At 28.0% G+C, this 20,969-nt stretch overlaps 1 protein-coding gene across 1 annotated transcript in view; it reads left to right on the top strand.

Annotated features, from left to right (window-relative positions):
- The window catches only part of LOC100215532 (ADP-ribosylation factor-binding protein GGA1), a 61,201-nt gene extending 51,156 nt beyond the window's left edge, over window positions 1-10,045 (top strand). Inside the window, exons 15-17 of the mRNA XM_065803582.1 lie at window positions 5,558-5,665; window positions 9,557-9,667; window positions 9,742-10,045. Coding sequence (XP_065659654.1) covers window positions 5,558-5,665; window positions 9,557-9,667; window positions 9,742-9,834 — 312 coding nt within the window. The 3' untranslated portion in view covers window positions 9,835-10,045. The remainder of the gene's footprint in view (window positions 1-5,557; window positions 5,666-9,556; window positions 9,668-9,741) is intronic.
- Window positions 10,046-20,969: the final 10,924 nt, after the last annotated feature.

Here is a 20,969-nt window from a genome sequence, read left to right as displayed (position 1 = left end):
ACATAAAACATTTTAAAATAAAAGTAATTAATGTGAAGAGATTTATAGAAAAATTTACAGAACAGAAATATTTAAATTTACAACATTTTTACCTGTTATTAAATGCAACATAGCTGGACCAAGACCAGTTATTTTGAAACTGTAAACTTTGAAAGCCTTTTTTTCTTGATAGGAAAGCATTTACTTAGTTATCTTTTCTATATAAACGACCTTACAACTTTTTGATCACCTTTTTACCAGTAGCTGCTGCAAAGATCCTGTTTGAAGTTCTATTTTCAATGATTTCTTTGTCAGTGTATAGATGATTTGTTGATCAACAAACCAATGTTTACACTGATGTTATGAATGCAGCAATTGTGTTGGTTATGAAAATGTTTGTGGTTGTGAGGTTATGTGTCAATAGTGGTGGTTGTGAATTTGAAGGTGGTGATGGTTGTGAATGCAACAATGGTGATGATTGTAAATGTGTTAGTAGTGGTAGATGCATATGACAAGGTTTAGTCTTCTTGGTTTACTTTAATAACTAGTTGTTATTTTTAAAAAGTTGTTAGGAAAAAATTAATGAATGTAATCAGGATGATCAGAGTTAAAGAGACTAGGATTATTAAAAAAAAAATGTATATTTAAAAAGAAGGGAATAATGTAAAATGCAATGGTTTAGGTATTAAAACTCCATTAAAATTTTAAATGCAGTTTACAACATAGTACTTATCAAAATGCATATACAAATATTGCATACTAGCTGACTGGACCCAAAAAATATGAGTCTATGTAAGCGTAATAAATTCTCTAATATTCGTATATATTTATATTAAAAAATACATAGATATAATGTAAAAGACAATTATATTAAAATTATTAAAATTAAAACTTAAATTAAAACTCATGTTATACATATATTATACACAATTGTTCCATATACTATCTGCAAACTCAATTTATGCTTATAAGACATTTACACTTACAGACATTTGTATGCAATGCTATATAAATGGCCGAACTAAGAAGAATACATAATATTAGCAATCAGAGAAAATCTAGAGAGGGGCAAATCTAAAATCGAAGTTTCAAATTTTCCACTTAGATGAAACAATATGTTTCGTATTTTTTCAATCTTGTCAATTTTTTTAAACACAGTAACATAGATACAAAAATTCAAAACTAAACAGTTCAAGTAAAACAGACGTGTAATTATTAGAAAAGTTTTCTTATATTACACATGATCCTGTATAAAACGATATATAAGTAGATTTTTTAGATTTGCACATAACATATTTGTTTATTGTTTGTGTTATATTAGATGTTATGCAGTAAAGCTGCGCTTATTTAGAGAAAGTAATTGCAATCGGTATAAGAGTTTATAAAATGGTTTGTTTTTCAATTACATATAAAAATTTGATAGATCGATGGTTTAATGCGCTGTCATCGGTGTTGTTTTGCAAGGGTTCATATCCGCCCCTTCACATAATACATTTTCAATTTTTTCAATCTGGCCATATATATTTATAGCAAAAAATATATATATACAGTATCGGACAAAACGAGTGCAACCAAATAATGCTAATTTAGTTTCTTTATATAAAAGTGCTGCATTTTTTCAATTTAGAGAAATAACTATGTAACTGTTTAGAGACAAAGTTCTTCAAGTTTTCTTCATCACAAAGTTCATTATTTGTACACGAAAATTAATAAATTAATCAAAAGTATTTAAAAAAGTTGATTTTCTTCTGGTCAAAACAAGTGCAACTCGACAAAATGTTGACCAAGCTGTATTTCGCTATCAATATTTCGTGGCGAATCCTTTGTTGTCGATCACAGCCTTGCATCTTCGAGGTATAGATTCGATCAGGTGATCAATGAAACTTTGTGGAATCGCTGCCTAGGCATTTTGGATTTGTTCAAACAGTTGATCCTTATTACGAACACCTTCGCGATTAATTCTGCGGTTGACGATCTCCCACAGGTTCTCGATAGGGGTGAGATCCGGAGATTGAGGCGGCCAGTCCATCACCGATAGGTGTTGTTTTGAAACCACTGCTTGACTACTTTTGCAGTGTGTTTCGGATCGTTGTCTAGCTGAAAAACCTATTTTCTTGGCATATTCCATTCAGCATGAGGTAACATAACATATTTCAGGATATTTTTATACATGAAACGGTCCATTATTCCATCGTTTCGATGTATTGGACCTAGACCGTTAGCAGAAAAACACCCCCAGACCATTACATTGCCTCCACCATGCTTCACGGTCTTATAGCAGTAACATAAATCGAGGCATTTTCCGGCCGGTCGACGTACACTGCAAATGCCATCGCTCCCAATGATGTTGAACTTCGGTTCATCACTGAACAGGACAGTTCGCCATTTCTGCACATTCCAGTCAATATGAGATGTAGCAAACAGGAGTCTTTTCTTCTGGTTTTTTAGTGAAATCAGCTGTCTCTTTGCAGGGCGTCGAGAAAACAATCCGGCTTCAACAGCACGTCGTCTGATTGTTCGGTCCGATACAGGCAGCTCTAATTGCTTTTGTATCTCGACTGATGATATCCAGGGATTCTTCTTGACGGATCTGACGATCATAGAATCCTCTCTAGAAGTGGTGGAACGCGGTCTTCCACCTTTGTTATCTGCTCCCAACCTCCTCGTCGAATGATATTTGGAACATAGTCTTGATACGGTCCATTTTTTCACGCGATATTTATTACAATATCGCGTGAAATAACGATATTTATTTGTGACATTCCACTTACATAATGGCCAATAATTTTCTTTCTTAGTTCCAATCCAAGACTGTTGTGAGCCATTTTTGCACTTGAAGTAAAAATAATAATAAAAATAAATAATCACACTTCTCAAGACTTACCATATTACATTTACCTTGTGATGATACAATAATGCTCTGTGGAACACAACGTCTTGGTTGGATGTGGACTGTATTGATGTAATGAAACACTTGTTGTATTTCACTTCTTGTATTGATGTTCTTCGATAAAACACTTTGATAAAACTCACTTCGATAAACTGTCTTGATAATACTGACTGATTGACTTTCATATACTGACTGAATTACATGTCGATTTACATGTCTCTTATATAGTAAAATGAACCTGTGTGAACCTGTTCTGGATGATTCTAGATGCTTCTTTTCAATGCTTCTGGATACTTCTGGATGCTACTGGATGCTTCCAGATACTTCTGGAAACGTCTGGAAGCTTCTGCATGCTTCTGGAAACTTGGATACTTCCTTTAATTATTAAAAAACTTCAGTGACATTGACACGGACCAGACTTAAGAAAATGAAACAAACCAAAAAAGTTGCACTTGTTTTGTCCGCTGCAAAATGGCACTAGTTAACGAAATTCTGTCTGTGTGCTGTCACCTGTCAGCTGATTGCTCATGTCATGGCATGTTATGACTCCAGACATGTAAAATTAGGAACACTTTTTAGCATTTTTCGATGTTGGTTGCAAATGTTTTGTCCAATACTGTATATATATATATATATATATATATATATATATATATATATATATATATATATATATATATATATATATATATATATATATATATATATATATATATATATATATATATATATATATATATATAGCAAAAAAGCTTTATTAAAATAAAATTTAAAAGTTTTTTTTAACTACAAGCTTTTTTTTTTTCTTTTTTTTTTTTTTGCCTTCACAGCAACAAGAAGCAGCACCTTCTGGAGTAGCAGGACTGTCTTATTAAATTTTTATTTAATAAGTTTCAGACCATAATTTTTTTCAGACCATCTGCAGCTTGTTAGGACTTATTATCTGAGCACATTAATAACATTTAATTCTATTATAACATATGCACAAAAAAATTTTCCTGGTGTTTTGATGTTTTTAGAATTTTTAAGCTTTTTTAAAAATTCTTTTCCTTTAGTTTCTTATAATATATAATATCTTTATATATGTTTAATATATAATATCTATAAAATTTCAAAAGTTTTTTTTTTTTTTGTATTTTTTAAAAACCCAAAATAGAATTGTAAAAAAAAGGTGTTAGTGGTAGGATTTGAACCTTTGCTTCAGATACTTAGCGCTTTGCATCATTCAGATAACTTGCGCATTGCATCAGATACTTTGCGAGCTAACCACTTTGGCCACTAAGGTGTATTATTCGATAAATTTTTTAATGCTATTTATATAAAAAAAGCTTCATGAAACAACAAATAAAAGCTATAAATTAATGAGATGTTGCAGTAATTTTCAAGTGAAAGTAAAACTGTAAAACTTGATATTTTAATATGTTTTAACATTACATAATTTGAACAAGCCTGTTGAATACTTTTGTGTCAGAGACATTTTCCTTGTGAATTTGTCAACTACAAACATGTAAATTCATAGATTATATATGGTTAGATATATGGTGGAAGTAAGTTGCAATATAAAGTACTTAATAAGATTCAATTAAGGTATTTCAAAAGTTAATACAGTATAGGGCTTTTTTATAACAATTTATAAATTGTTCAATTATTATTAATGATCGATCAAAACAAAAATAAAACAAAATTTCGAGTACTCAAGTATTTTGAATTTGGTGCCGAAACCGACATTTCGGCAAATATTTTACCGAAACCGATACACGTATAAAAAAATAATATTTGTTGTTTTTTATACGTGTACTATGTTAGAATTGATTACACGCGTTTCACGAATTGAGATTTAATACATAAGTTGGCGATATAAGTTAATAGTGAAAGTCAACAAGTGGCAGATTTTCTCTGCAAAAAGATTTTTTCCAGGTATTTTGTGAAAATTTTTAAAACTTTTATGAAAATTCTCAAAAATAACTATTTTTCTAAATTAGATAAAAATTTAAAATCTTACAAATTTTTTGGTTTTCGGTATGTTAGGTGAGTGTATACAAGTAGTGGGAAAGTTAGATATAACAAAAGTTGATAAAAATGGTTGTATGTTGTTTTTTATAAAATGTTTACTGTTATTTTTTACAACAGTAAGACCAGAGACAAAAAATTAATTATAAGTATTTTGCAAAGAATATAGAAAATTAAAAAATAAATGCAAACAAAGGCTACAAGAACCACTTTAATAATTTGAATGTCTTTGATGATTTAAAAACAGTTACACCATCAGTTGCAACAACAAGTCTAATGATGGCATTTCTTATAAAAATATGATGTAAAATATTTAAAACACTTTGTTTTCTTCTTATTTAGACAAAGTAACACAAATATTAAAAAAAATAACTTTTTATATCACTCCTTTTCCTTTCTTGAAAAATTTTAAGAACAAATATGTGGAAAACACTGAAATAAAAGAAGTAACAGTTTTAACAATGCTTCTAATGCTTTCATTAGACAAATTAAAGAGTGAGACAACCAATAGGCATCTAGAATAAAGATAAGTAGATATAACATTAATATAAGTTAAACAAGGTTATTTATATATATATATATATATATATATATATATATATATATATATATATATATATATATATATATATATATATATAATAATAATTTATTTTTAAAGAGTTTGTGTTTTTTAAGGATACAAGAGAATCTGCAAATCCAAACGTTCTTGTTTTTATACTTTCAACAGTTTCAACGTCAACACATCCTACAAATAATTTTTCTATTCAAGTTGCTGTTCCAAAGGTAGTAAATTCTTATGTTTATGATCGCATTATTGATTGCTTTTATTTTGAATCGGAATAAAACTGGGTTAAATTAAATTGAAAATGAAAAAAAGTCTATTAGACTTTTTTTTATTTATCTCCTAAGACCAAGCAGTCTTAGTTTGATCAGTTTGGTTTTCTATACACTAATATTGTTAAAATTCTGGTTTTTTAAATTTGATATTTTTAAATCTAATTTATTTGGGTGTGGCAATTGATTTGTTATATGATACAGCTTGAACACACCACAAAGCAAGTGATGTGTTATATGATACAGCTTGCATATATAAATTTTTTAGAATATTTAGATTTTTTACTTTTTTTAATTTATTAAATATTCAGCAACAAAAAATTTTGTTCATGTCGCACAGTGACTCAGGACGATCAAAAAACGGCAAAAATTAAATAAAATTTGACATAAATTGTAAATAAATAATGTTATATATCAAAATAATATTTTTTGGGTCAAAGATTTCAAATTTGTTGATTAATTTTTTTTTTACGCCCAGCTTCAACGTGTATAATGCGCGTATACGCGCATTAAAGGTGACTATACGCGTACAAAAAAATTTTTCTGAAAGTTTTAGAATCTTCAAGACAAACACATTAACTTGATATATTACTCTACTTGATATTAAAAAAAAAAGGTTTTTAAAGGATGTTGATACATAGAGAAAATATAATATAATAAAACTATATTTTGTTACGTTTATTTTATTATTTACATTACAATTAATTTAATAACTTTGTCTGGTAACGGTTTTCCTCGATAGCTCTTATGTTTTCTAAAAGATATGCTTGATACTTTTGGATCTGATCTTACTAGAAGGTAGTGCATCTGATTCATCATTGTGTTTAACCTTGATATTTTTGCTGTGTGCTTAAGCCTAGAATTTCTTATCTGTTTATTTAAACTCTCCAATGCATCTTCCGAATATACCCCAATTGGCAAAGGTAATTTATGTGATATAGAAGAACTATGCAGTAGCAGTTTATGTACAGTAGGAGGCATAACATACCAGTTGTACAAACTCACTATACGTTTAACTGTTTCAGTGCAGTATAAATCTAATTCATTGATATTAATAGGATATCCACAAGATATAGTTATGAGAATATTATGCAATCTTTTAATTATATCACAATCAACTTTAGTAAATTCAGAAAAAACTTCACTATTTTCAAATGCTCTTCTGGCAGTATTGCCGTCATTGGTATTTCCAGACCTAGTTTTAGGCATGTCAACATATAGGCTTAACCGTTCTCTGAAGAGTATCTGAATCTCTTTTTTTTTAAGTCTACGGATAATTTTTCCTCAGTTGTTTTTGGCTTATATTTTTTAATTTCAATTTTATAACTCAAATGGAGAAAAGGCTGACGCATTCTCAGTTTTTGCTTTTAACAAATTAATATTGTTCATTTCGTTGGGTTCAGCATCGCACACATTGCAGGATTGAGTGGATTTTGTCTCTGTAAGTGCATTAACTACTTTATTATCAAACATTGTAAGATCAACTCTATAGCTGATATTAATGGTCACCTTTCTTCCTGCAATATCAAAAACTTAGCGAAACGTCTTTAAGGTATTTATTTGATTTTTTAGATCTGATTCTTCTTCTCTTGATAAAATTGGACTCTCTTTTTTATATTGCAGATGAAGAGGTCTACAAAAGTGACAACTTGAAGGATTTCCATTTTTCCAAATTTCGACATCTTCTACTTTAAGCAATAGAGGTACAAAAGCTGTACTAAAAAGATTTTCTTCACTTTTAAATTCTATACTTGTGTTGCTTGTCTCGTATTTCTGTTTATAAATACTTTGGCTTGATGCTCCATCAAAACCAATCTTTCCATATAAAACTCCAAATATTTCGTTACCTTGACCACAATTAGGCATATCAATAATTTCAGTTATTCTACTCACAGTGTGATCTAACATGCTTTGAAGAGTACACTTTGCAGAAATTTCAGAAAAGTGTATATTCTCAGGATAGCATTTCAATTTTTCCTCGAAAATATCGCGCAAGGTAGGATAAATATGCACATTGTGTACAAGAGCTGAGTTTTTGATCATTTAATATTGTTTATCGTTGAGATCAGTGTTCATTTTTAACGCAAGAGCTTTCTCTACACTCATATTAATGGGAAAGGTTTTATCCAAAGTTTCATCAACTCTTTCTAAAACATTAGAAATGTTGTTTTTTATAATGGAGGCTTTTTTTTTTCTCCAGCAGCATTTGCTCTTTTTGCAGAAGCTAAAAATAGAGCTTCATGATGTTCAGTGGCTAGTTCTTTTTTTTTTTTTTCTTTTGCTTCGCTCTCCAAGAACACTCCCTTGTTTATGGGGCCTTCCGGAGCCAAAACGGCTGTTTTTAATGTTCATAAAATTTTTTTGAAGCCAACGATTTTCTTTTTGTATAAATGTATCATAATTTTGTCCACATTGTTTTAGTTTTTTCTTCACCTTTGAAATAAATATAACTAAAGTAACCTTTACTTTATTTAAGTTTTCTTTGCGAATTTCTTCAGTATTTTTTATTTCATTAAGTAAATCCTTCCATAATCTTAATTTATCCACTCCTAATTCACGTATATTTGGGATAAGATCTAATCTTTTCATTGCTATTGTTTTTAAGAACCATCAATATAATAAAACTAATATATCAGAAACATTTTAAATTACATTATATGTTCTTTTACTTTACACTGTTTAAAATATTATTTTGTTACAATTGTCACATTGTTACATCCTGTAAAAACACTATATTACTAAGTTAACCTTATATTACAGGAAATAATAATGTTGTTCAGTTAAGCTTTTTTGAAACATGTTGTACTTATCGAATAATAAATCGTTCTTTAAAATTGTCAATAAATATTTTAACAAACTTTTAAATAGTATATAATGACAAAAGCACGTTTTTTAAAACTATATTTAATATTTATGATTTAAAAACTATATTAGAGCAAGTAATACAAGTAAAAAATTAAAATTTAAGTTTCCCGCCATTTTCATTTGTTTGATTATAACAAAATACTTTCAAAAATGGCGGAAAACAAGGTTTTTAAGTGTTTAACAACATGTGTATTTCTTTTATAACTTCCAATACCGCAGGAGACCGCAGTAATCCCTTTATATTTTAAAAATAGAAATGTTAATTAACTAGAAAAAAAAAATATATTTTTGGAACTCGGTGGAACATTTTTTTAACTGATATATAAACCAAAAAAATACAATTGCTTGCTGATTTTTTTTTCAAAAAGTCTTTAAACTTAAACAAAAAAATCAGACTTTTTTTTTCTTTTTAGTAAATTTGAAATATATAGTGCCAAAAGATTATCTTCAAAATAAATATAAACTTTTATTTAAATTAAAACTACTCTTTTTTAGCTAAATAAAAATCTCACATTTTTCAGATTTTTTTGAAAATGATAACAAATTTTTTCACTTCTTTTTACTATAAAATACAAAATATAAGTTTTATTAAAAAATTATTTATACTTTTGAAATAAAAAATTATTGAAATTTAATATTATTTAAAAAAGGAGCACTTAATTTAGAAAAAAGTTGTGAGGGGTTTATTACCATTTTTTTGTTGTTTTGAGTCACTGTGCGTCGCTTTTTCATTTTTCTTATCCTCAAATACCAAAGAAAAATCAACTAAATGAAAATCCTTACTATAAAATCTTTGATGGCTAGGTGCCTAATGTAAAACTCTAGATGACTGTTGTACTTAACATAAAATCTCATATAAAACCCTAGGTAACTGGATGGATACCTATGACATTTCTAAACTCAAATTTAAAAAATTATTTACGTTGAAGATTTTTCGTAATATTTTATGTAAATTATTTTTTGTTGTTTTTCTAGGTAATGAGAGTTAAACTTCAACCAGCTACTTCAACCGAGCTGCCAGCATTTAACCCGATATTACCTCCGCCTACTATTACCCAAATTATGCTTATTGCAAATCCGACTAAAGTATGCTACTATTTTGTAAGTTCTCGAGTTTTTTTTTATGATTATATAATACATTTTTATAATTTGTATCTTAGGAAGAAGTTCGCTTGCGCTTCAAGATCATTTACACAATTCATGGAATTTCGTCCGTAGAAAATTTTAGTATTGATGAATTAGCCGTTAGATAATTTATTAGTTACACAAATCGAAATAATTTACTTTGAAATAATTATGAATATTTTTTATATTATTCTTTCTATAAATATAACAATGTTGCTTGTAATTTATTATTTTTTCTTTATTTTGAATACATGTTTAAACGTGTAAAATATTTACTGTTATTTAACATAATAACCTAATTGGAAACTTTTACATCAAAAGCTATAAACACCTTTATTATGACAAGTTGTTTTTTATATAAATAAATCTGAAATCTTTTACAATTACTTTTTCACTGTTTATCTTATTATAGTTAAGACCAGTTTTTATGTTAACACCTGTACCATAAAATTTGAGACTGGCTTTAAACTTCAATAAAAATTTAAATAAATATGATAAAATATGCAGAATAAGAAAATAAAATAAAAAAATTCACAAGACACCATAGTCTGTTATTAATACCTTGTACCAGTTTTTGTACAGCATTTAGGTCAAGTCTACTGCCACCATAACGAACCCGATACTCAAGGCTTGATATATCATTTATAGATGATTTATCTTTGTACACATCTCACTTCGTCATTGTTCAAAAAATCCTCTATAGCACGAGCTTCTGGCAAGTTTGCTTGAGTGGCCTTTTTTTTGAACAAATAGTATCTTCTGTGTTTTCAGTCAATTTGTTATCGAATTAGCATTGTGAATGTTGCCAAATCGAAAAGATGTACTCGGTGCTTTAATATTTATTAATAAAAGGTTGCAAGAGCTTTAATTTGATTCTAAAAACTAATTTATCAAACTTATTAATTATTGCTAATTAAAGCTAGTCTCAATTTTTATTGCATGCGTCCGAAGTAGAAGTACGCGTTGAAAGATCTGAGAAAGAGATTGAGAAATGCAGAAGTTATAGAATTTAGTGTCAGTGGCGTTAGAGCCAACCCTTTCAGTGTGATGAGCATTAAAGTCACAATAACAAAAACATTGGCAAAGAGTAGAGTCAAAAAAATCGAAAATTTATAATCTAAGCAGGAAACAAATAACACAGTTTTACATATACGCTAGTTAAGTTACTCAACAATCTAAGTTACACAGATTGGTAGCACGAATTCCTCTTTTTTCACGTAATTTCTTATAATTTCACGTAAGGTATTTGCGGTAATTTATTATTTAATAATGTTATTTATGATATGAAGTAAAATATCTTTCAAATATGATATTTACAAATGCGCACGTGGTGCGAAAAGTATAAAAAAAAAGAAAAAAAAAACGGCAAACAAGATCTTATTTTGAAAAACAAGTTTATATAGTATGAGATCTTTATAAAACATTTTAGCAAACTCAAGGTTTTCAAGAAACAGCAGATGCAGAGCCAGCAGAAGAAGAATTTTAGCAGCAGTATCAAGATTAGCAAGATATGCACTAGTAAAAGTACATTCAAATCCAATTAAAGTAGTATCTAATAAATTAGTTTTTATTTTTATCTTCTACTTCTGAGCTTTGCTTTACTCGTTTAAGACGCTTCCCTTCAACACCATACAATATCCGCTTTTTAGACATATCTTGGCGTTGGTTTGACAAGGTTCTAACTAATCCATGAATAGTTTTGAGTAAATCGATGTCAAAAATTGTTATGCTCCTACTATAAAAAATTATTAGTATCAATTGATAATGTTTTTCACCCATGATAACATAAATATTTGCCTTTGGTATCACTATTTGTAACTAAAAAATGTTTCACTTTTCATTGAAAAATAAATACCTCCAAAATGCAGTTAGAACCTTGTCTATATGAAAAAGTCGTATCTTCACTGTGACAAGGTTCTAACTGTGGTTAATAATACACCGTTAGTAATACACAATTTATAAAGCACAATGTTTTAATATTCTGTATGGTTTTGACATGGTGGTGCCACTGCAAATATTATTTATACAACTTTTTTTATGTTAAAAAATATAGTTTTCTGTACTTATAAATTATATTTTCTATACCAATGGCATAGATAGATTAGTTTATAAGTAAGGAGAACTATGTTTTAAAACAAACAAAAAAATTGTATTCTCAGATACTTTTAAACAAGTTTACAAAAAAAGTAGTTGAATTTTTTATGATTAATATGGTTTTTTTTATATACTTTTTAAAATATATTTATTGTTTTTGTTGCAACTATATTATTGAATCTTTTGTTAATAATACTATATCCATTATTATTATTGTTTTCCTTATTGTTATTATTATTTTTATTATTATTTCTGTAGATTATGTATTTTTATTCAATTGTATTTTTAGTATTTTAATATTGTTTCTGTTGAATGTGTATTTTTGTGTTCTAACGGAAGAAACATTTTAACTACTTTAAAATTTTGTGATTGAAGTAGTTAACTACTTTTAAATTTTGCTGAAACAAAATAGTATAATAAACGGTAATTATCATTTTATCTAACAAGATTCTACCGTTATATTATACTTAATAACCATTACATTATGGCTTAAAATCTTTTCATCGCATCCTGTCATATTATAGGTGAAGAACTGCTGGTTAGTAATCTTAATCTTGGAGACGCTACTTATCTCATTTTCATCGCATCGTGTTTGCAGGATTATCCGCTTTCTCAACATAATGCACGTTCTCCTCAACATTAATGAAACAATCCTCAGGAGGAAAGACCTCAACATTAATGAAACAATCTCTTATTTTTAAAATTTTTTCTTATTTTTAAAATTTTTCCATTTTTATTTTAAATCTTCACTTTTTCTTGAAATTCTATTATATTACTTACTTGGTTATTTAATGATGTTCATTGTAAAAAAAAAAAAAAAAAAAAAAATTATATGTAAAAAAATTATATAAAATTACATATAAATATTTTGTTATATTTGTATTTGGTTTATATTTTTGTTATATTTTGTCAACGACAAAAATGGGGCAAGATGATAAGACTATTGTCTTCTACTGCTCCAGTCATATATTTCACGGTAAAGTGTTGTACAAACTTATATTAATAATGACGAATATATATATATATAATATATATAATAAAAAAATTTTTCCTTGTTTAGGTACATGATTACTGTTTTTGCATAGTGAGATGATGCTAAATCTGGCCAGAATACATATGCACCATCTGAATGATACTTATTGATGAATGGAATAAGTCTCTTCTTAATACATTTGTTTAAATAGATTTTTTGATTTACAGCCAGTCCACTTGGTACAAAATAAGGTTGAGAAATTCCATTTTCAGGAAAAACAATCCATAGAAGTAATTTCTTTTGAAACTTTTGTTTTGTTTGGTATTTAACTGTAGATGGATTAGATTTTACATCACTAGTATAAAATATATCATTTCCATTGATACTGGAGTGATTTAACGTGAAATAAGACTCATCGTCAATGATTGGTTTACGATATTTGAATTTCTGACACAATCGACTGGACTTAGTTCTAGCTACTGCTTTTTACTGGTCAGAGCATTTTGGAATCGTCATTTTTATTCTTGATTTAATATTTATCAGCTGCCTGTCGTTGAGAAACTCTGTCTTTATGGTCAAACATGAGTTTGAGCCTTTCAATGTTTGTCCTGGTCATTTTTTTAGCTTTTACTCCACTTCCTTGAAATCTTTGGTACCCAGATTCACTTTCAGCACTTTTAATTATCTTTTAGATAGTACTTTTAGGTATATTCTCAACTTAAAAGTGGTCATAAGTGAACTTTTTACCAGCATTTTTGTAATTTAAATAAAATTCATACATACGTTTTCTAATCTCTTCTTGTTTTGAATTATTTTTTTTTATTCATTTTTCTATAAAAAAAAATAATAAAAACACATAAAATATTTAAAAACTAGAATAAAAATACCTTCTAAAACAGTTTTCCTATTTTTAAAATCTTATTTATTTAAAGAGATATGTGTCTTTAAATCCAGTCTCGTTTTTTAGTTGTCACCCGTTAATCTTAATCTTGGAGAGAAAAGAAAATACTTAAATTGTGCATATTTAAATATTTGGTTTAACATTCAAAACTCTTGAAGTTGATGGGATAGTGCCGGCAATTTTTTCTGTTAGGTTTTCTCATTAAGTTTGTCATTAGCACAAGACATAGGTTAATTTCAATCATAGATATATAATTTTAGCACGGCAATGTTAAAAAAAAGAAACTAACTTGAAGTTAAATAGCTTTGTTGTTAAACAACAGTCCTTAAATATCAATCATGTTTATAATATTAGCACAGTAATTTTGGAAAAAGAAACTAACTTGTAGTTAAATAGCTTTGTTGTTAAACAATGATCCTTGAAGTCTTGTGGATTTATTTTTATAACATATTAATAATGATAAGGATTGTTTCTGTTAACTTGTTTGAGGGTCCTTATGTTTCTATTAACTTATTTGAGGGTCCAAGTGGACTATAAAAATCACCTATCCTTGTGAACTTTTCAATTTAATTTCTGGACACATAAAAGACTACGAAGTAAGTATTTTTTAGTAACATAAATGACTTGGATGTAAGTATTTTGTAATGCAACAAACTATTTAATATCATACTGTTCCTATTTTGAGGGACGTAGCAAGACCAAATGACTAAGTTGCTAAATGTCGCTTTTCCTCTGCCACCAATATCCAATGTATTGAAAAATGCTTGCCGGTATTGTTCACCGTTGGTTTGGTTGTTGTATGATATGCCAAGTCAATCATACTTTGCTTTCTCTCATATAAAATAATTTCATTTCAAACATTACTAACTTAATTTTCAGTACTTTTAAAAGTCTTTTTAAATTATTATAAAAATTATTTTTATTTATAGCACAGCCTGCTCTTTAACATTGCTGATAAACATTTTATTACAAGTTGTTCAACTTTTTTAATATTACTAATGTAAACGATGTAGTAAATTAAAATTATATTATTTTGTTCATCAACTATATTCAAAATTATACATTCATTAATTGACCCTTAGAGATAAGAGATGGGTAATAAATATGCATGACTGATCGTTGAGGGCTAGAGGGGAGGATTGAAAAGTCTTTTTTTTTAAAAGGAATGACGTTTATAAGCTAAATTGGAAATTCAAAAAAAAAAAACGTTTCGAAGGGGGCAATAATGTCTAACATGCAACCTATAAAGACCTATTTACACACTTAAACATCCTTACATTGACTGACAGTTAAGGATATGCGAGGCAAAATGTACTTATGTCGACTACCGGTAAGTGAGAAGACTGAATTGTCAGTAATAAATTTAAAAAAAGAGTTTTAACTTATATAGGCCATTTATTTTTGTTTTTTTAGTTATTTAAACGCTGATAGAAACCAGGCCTTTTTGTTGTGCGTTATAAAAAAGTAATAGTGCATTATAAAAAATGTAACGTTATAAAAAAGATTTATAAAAAATAGCGAATATTAGCGTTTTTGCGATATATTATTTTTTACATCAACGTCAAACTAGAACGCTAAATATGTTGATACTGAGACCAATGTTTTTATATGATTTTTGGTAAGCATGAAATTCTCCATCATAATATATTTAAATGAAATTTGGAATAGTCTGCAGTTAGGGTTTATCCTAAACTGTTAGTTGGAACCTTGTCAAACAAAATTTTAGTTTACTAAACCTGCATATAGAACTTTTGCACATTTATTACATTGGTAGTTTGCTTATTTTACGCTAGATCTCAGTAAATTTCAGTATATATTGTTTGTCATGATACAAATAGTCCAATAAAGTCATAATCTCAGTTTTGGAAAAAATGTCAGTTGGAACCTTGCCAAACCAACGTGACGATATCACTGAATAAATCATAACAAACACTTATATGTAACTGTACATCAATTATAATAAATATCTTTTTGATCTAGTTTGAAACTAAGAAATACATAAATAACATTTAAACAGCTTCAAATAATGCGAATACAAACGTTATAAAAACAAACCTTCGTCGCCAGGGGCGGATCCAGACCATCAAGTAAGGGGGGCGATTTTTCATCAACCCCACCAATCATTTGTTTGAACTCTTTTACTTTCATACTCTTTAATTTTTAATTTTAAACAAATTTTTAATTTCTAAACAAACTACTTTAAACAGTGAACTATGAAATGATGTCATTTATTGGTATCTCAGTTGTCCGGTTTAAAATTTGCGCGGCACAACTTAATTGAATCACTTTTAAATAGTACACGTAGGGTAAAGTGACCAAGTTCTACCCGCATCTATACAAAAGCTGTCTTGAAACTTATTAGTAAATGTAACTTTATTACTTGCAGCTTTTAGTTCTATAGTTTTCATACTTAGCTCCACTAAAACATCACTGCTATGTTCTGGAATTTCTACTACGGTTATTGGTTCAGCTAAATATTCATGATCATTTGCTATAGCAAATCTTGGATTGGTAATTAGATGTTGTTCCAACTCACTATGTACTCTTGTGCTGTTTGTTGTTTGATTAATCTGCTCAACTGTTGCTGTATTATCAATTTCCCACGTCCCTGGTAATACCGCGCTCAACTTGTTTCTCCGCGCAGCGACCTTGTTCGTCAAGGTTCGTATTTTGGAGTTATAGAGTTAGGAGAGGGTTATAACCACAAGTAGCCTCCTCATCTGTAGTAGCCTTCTTTGTCATGAGGAGGTAAATTATAAAAAAAAAAAGAAAAATTGTTTTAACTTAATCAAAGAGAATAGTCACAAACCTGTCTTCCGAATACACAAGGTTTGGCAAGTAAGCTTCAGCCGGAATAATCAAAGGATTGTATAAAAAGATTCCACATGATTTAAAGCCAAATTCAAAATTTAGATTGGTCCAATTTTTTTTTTTAAATGTAAGCTAATACCATTGTTTAGTCCATCCAGATTCACTTGAACTCCAGTTGGTTCCTTCAGGGGCATCTAGAACTTGAAAACTTTAAAGAGATTTTACTATCTTCCCTTTTGGAATCACATGAGGTGGTAAGGCTCTTCCTGTTGCATTCACACAAACAATTAAAGTAATCATTTTTCGATTTCCACTTGTTCTCATATGTAAATATTTAGTACCTTTTTGCAGCAACAATTTTGTGCGCCTTAAAGTCTAGCTGCAGCCCTGTCTCATCCATGTTCCATATTACTTCAGGCTGACAGTCTTTAATGACTTCTTTAAAGTGCGGTAAAATAATTTTCCATCTTTATCAGATTCATGCATTGATGACGAACTAATGCTGTTGATTCTGTTTGTCGAAGAGTTACTTTTTTGTTATGTCGATTTATAAGTAGTCGCCACCATTTATTAGATGGTTTGTCATTCTTAAAAGAATATCCATATTTTTTGGCTAGCTTGCCAGCATATACCATGAATTGTTCTTTTCCAAAATCAATGCCCACCCTAGCTCTGTTGTCTGAAAAATCAACTTTTTTCATGATCAAGTGGCATTAAACTTTTTCTTCCTGCTTTTGCACCAAAACACTATTTATAGCTCCAAGTAACACTTCCTCTTTATATTTTACATATTTACCTCGAGTTGGATGAGACTGTTTGTTATTACAAATTTTTTTTTATTATCAGCCATTCTAAAATGAAAAATTTTTGTTATAAATTATTAAAATTTTCAATTAAAGATTATTTTTTAATATGATTTCATTTATAAGCAATAATCTACATGAAACAATATGATATCTTTCAATTATTTAGACTTTTGTTTATTTTTAAGTCATCATCCTCATATTTTAAAAATATTATATAAATATTTAACTAAATAAATGCATATATTTAAGATTGATAACTTTTAGGACATACATGTAACATAAAGTACTAAATTAAAAGAACAAAATCTAATAATAGAAATATCTTACAAGTATGAGTTACGTTTACTTTAATTACTGTCGAGGTATGTCATCTGACCTAAGACACGCTTCAAAAAAGCGTGCCTTAGGTCAGAAAAATTGGAAAACAAACATTTTATTTTAAATAAAAAAAAAATTTTAATAATTTTCAAAAATTGAATAAAAAAGTATATATATTAAAATAAAACCTTTTTTTTAATTATATGGAATGTTGAGATTGCGCATGCGTTAAATGTTTTAATTAGAATTTCTATTTATTTCGTCATTTTACACATTTTACAATGTTATCTATAAATTTAAACAAATATATATAATTACAAGCTGACTGGGGCAAGTAGAAGTCAAAATGACTTATCATCAAGCCCCTTTGTGAAATACAAAAAAAAATACAATTAAATTTTACAACTTCCAATATTACATAAAAGAGTGAAATTAATAAGTTAAAAAAAAAAAAAAAAAAAAATTTGGTTAGAAATTTTTGAAGGTTAACTTAAAGAACTTAAAGTTAAAAAAAGAACTTAAAGTTAAAAAAAGAAGAAATTTAAGATAAAGTTAAAATATAAAATAACAAATAAAAAATTACAAATCTGTACATATTCGTATACATATTAAAGACAATAAACAAAAACAAAAAAAATTTAATTCGCTTCATATGCATATACATATTCAATACAATATTAAAATTAAATAAAGTACATAAAAAACTAAAAATACAAAATTATTTCGATTTTTTTTTAAAAAAATGAGAGAATGTACGTAATGTTGAAATTTAGTAAGTGTTTTTTTATAGTTCTTTTTAATGTAGCAATAGATTTTATTTTTTTCATATTTTCGTCAAGAACCGAATTCTACAAGCGTGGTCCTCGGCATGTAGTCGAGAAGTCAGATTTTTTTAGTGATGTTAGCGGGATGTAGTAATTACTCATTGAATGTCTTGTTTCATATTTATGATTAATTCGAGTGAAACTTTAAAAAAAATATTTTGGAATCATTTCATTTTGAAGTTTAAACATAAATAATAAGTTATTTTTTTTTTTTTTTTAGATTATTCACCTCCCCAAGGCCCGAGGGGGCCACTCCAGTCGAGGAGGCTACTTATTTTTTTTTTTTTTTTAGTTGTTATTTGTGGTGCAACCCTCTCTCAACTCTTTAACTCCGAAACACGAACCTTGCCGAACAAGGCCGCTGCGCGAGGAAACTAAGTTGTTTTGTATAAATAATTTTTAGGAAAGATAAATGATTGTTTGCCCAGGCAATATTACAATAGTTAATATGACTATGTATAAATGAAAAGTATAAATTTTTTAAACATAAATTATTTAAAAGATGTTTTGTCTTGTACATAATCCCCAGGGTCTTTGAAACTTTGTTCTCGACTAGCTTTATTTGGCTTTTCCAATTTAAATTCTCATCGAAATTTATTCCTAGTATTTTCATTGAAAAAACTCTTTTTATTTTAATATTGTTAATTGTTAGTTCAGGTAATTTTAGGGTAAGGTTCTCGGATTTAGATGACTTAGCAAACAAAATATATTTCGTTTTTTCAATATTTAATGAAAGTTTATTTGCTTCAAACCACTCATTAAGATATATTAATTCTGTGTTTACAATATAAAAAATATTTTTTAAATTTGAGTCAGAAAAGAAAACATTTGTGTCATCAGCAAAAATAATATAATTAAGTATTTTTGAAGACAAATAAATATCATTAATATAAATTAAAAACAGCAGGGGTCCAAGTATTGATCCTTGGGGAACTCCGCAATTTATTGATTCAAATGGGGAACATGTTAAGTCATATGGTACTCCTTGTTTACGATTTTGTAAATAACATTGCAGCCACTTTAAATTGGAGTGAACTTTAAATTGGAGTGTTTAATTGAAAAACACGATTGTTTTAATTGATTGGCACGATGTTTTAAATGAATGTCATGGTTGTTTTAAATAAATGTCATGTTTGTTTTAAATGGATGTAAAAACTGGTAATGTTTATAAGCTTCAAACTGGATGCTTACATGATATTTTAAATCTAAAGTAGTACTTTTTTGAGATAAATATTTGTTATGATGTTTCATCTATTATAAACACCTACCAACTAAAAAAAATGTTTGTTTTTTTTATTGGCTGAGTTCATACCAGTCTCAAAAAAGTCGAATTTATAAACATAAAGCAGAAACCAAGACAGAAATATTAAATTTAAAATGTGGCTGGAATTTGGTCACTTTACTCTAATATTTAAAGTTTACGTACTATTTAAAGTTTACTATTTAAGTGGTGTCGCGCAAATTTCAACGTGTTGAAAGTTTAAAAACGAAAAGGAATCTATCGGAATTTCAAATTTTTAATTTTTTTTATTTAATTATTTACCATAGTTTTTTTGCAAATAAAACAATGCAAAACATTGTCTTTTTATTATTTTACTTTTTATTTAGTTTTTTAAATATGACCCAATTTAATATTTTATTATTAATTTGATATTAGTAATGCTTGCTTCAAATATATTCAAAGTGACATAATAAACTGAACGTTAGGGATAGCCAAAATGTAGAAGCAATTATTAACGTCTTTGGTTTCACAACAGACAATTTTTTTATTTTATTTTTTTCAGCATTTTTATGTCGTGTTCCCTAAAATTCTTTTAACTAATTATGTCTACAATTATCTAACTTAATCTTATTGTTTTTTATAATTTTGAAAGAATAATTTACCTAATACAAACCTGTTAAATTAATGTAATATTGTAAGTCATGTCCCGTAAGTGTCGCCAGTGCTGAACGTAGCTTCTCAACCATGCAAAGAATTAAAAATTGGCTGAGAACACAAACGACAAAAAACAAACTAGTCGGATTGGGTATACTTAATGTGCACAGAGAAATTCTAGTAAATGTTGAAAACGCGATTGACCGTTCTATGAAGTCGGGAAATCGTAAATTAGAATTTCTAATATAAGTTGTTAAAATAATCAACAAATCAAGTATGCTTTTTTAACAATTTTTTTTACAAATACTAAATAAATACAAAATAAGTTTTTTCAAATCATGTATATAGGAAGGGGGGGGGAGGCAATCGCCCCCATTACCACCCCCTTCCCCCATGGATCCGCCCATGGTCATCGCTCTTTTATGCAAACTGATATATAAATTATCTAGTAATATATAATTTTAAATATTATATTCTTGAAAGATTTTTTCAAGCTTAAAACAATTCGAAATAAACCAAAAAACCAAGAATTTTATATATATATATATATATATATATATATATATATATATATATATATATATATATATATATATATATACATGGCCTTTTAGGCCCTCAAAATTTTTGCTGCCTCGGGCCCTCAAGGATATAAATCCG

The sequence above is a fragment of the Hydra vulgaris genome, chromosome 08 (genome assembly GCF_038396675.1).
Source record: "Hydra vulgaris chromosome 08, alternate assembly HydraT2T_AEP".
NCBI lineage: Eukaryota > Metazoa > Cnidaria > Hydrozoa > Anthoathecata > Hydridae > Hydra > Hydra vulgaris.
Note: the sequence above shows the minus strand (reverse complement) of the source record. Positions and strands in the feature narration are given on the sequence as shown.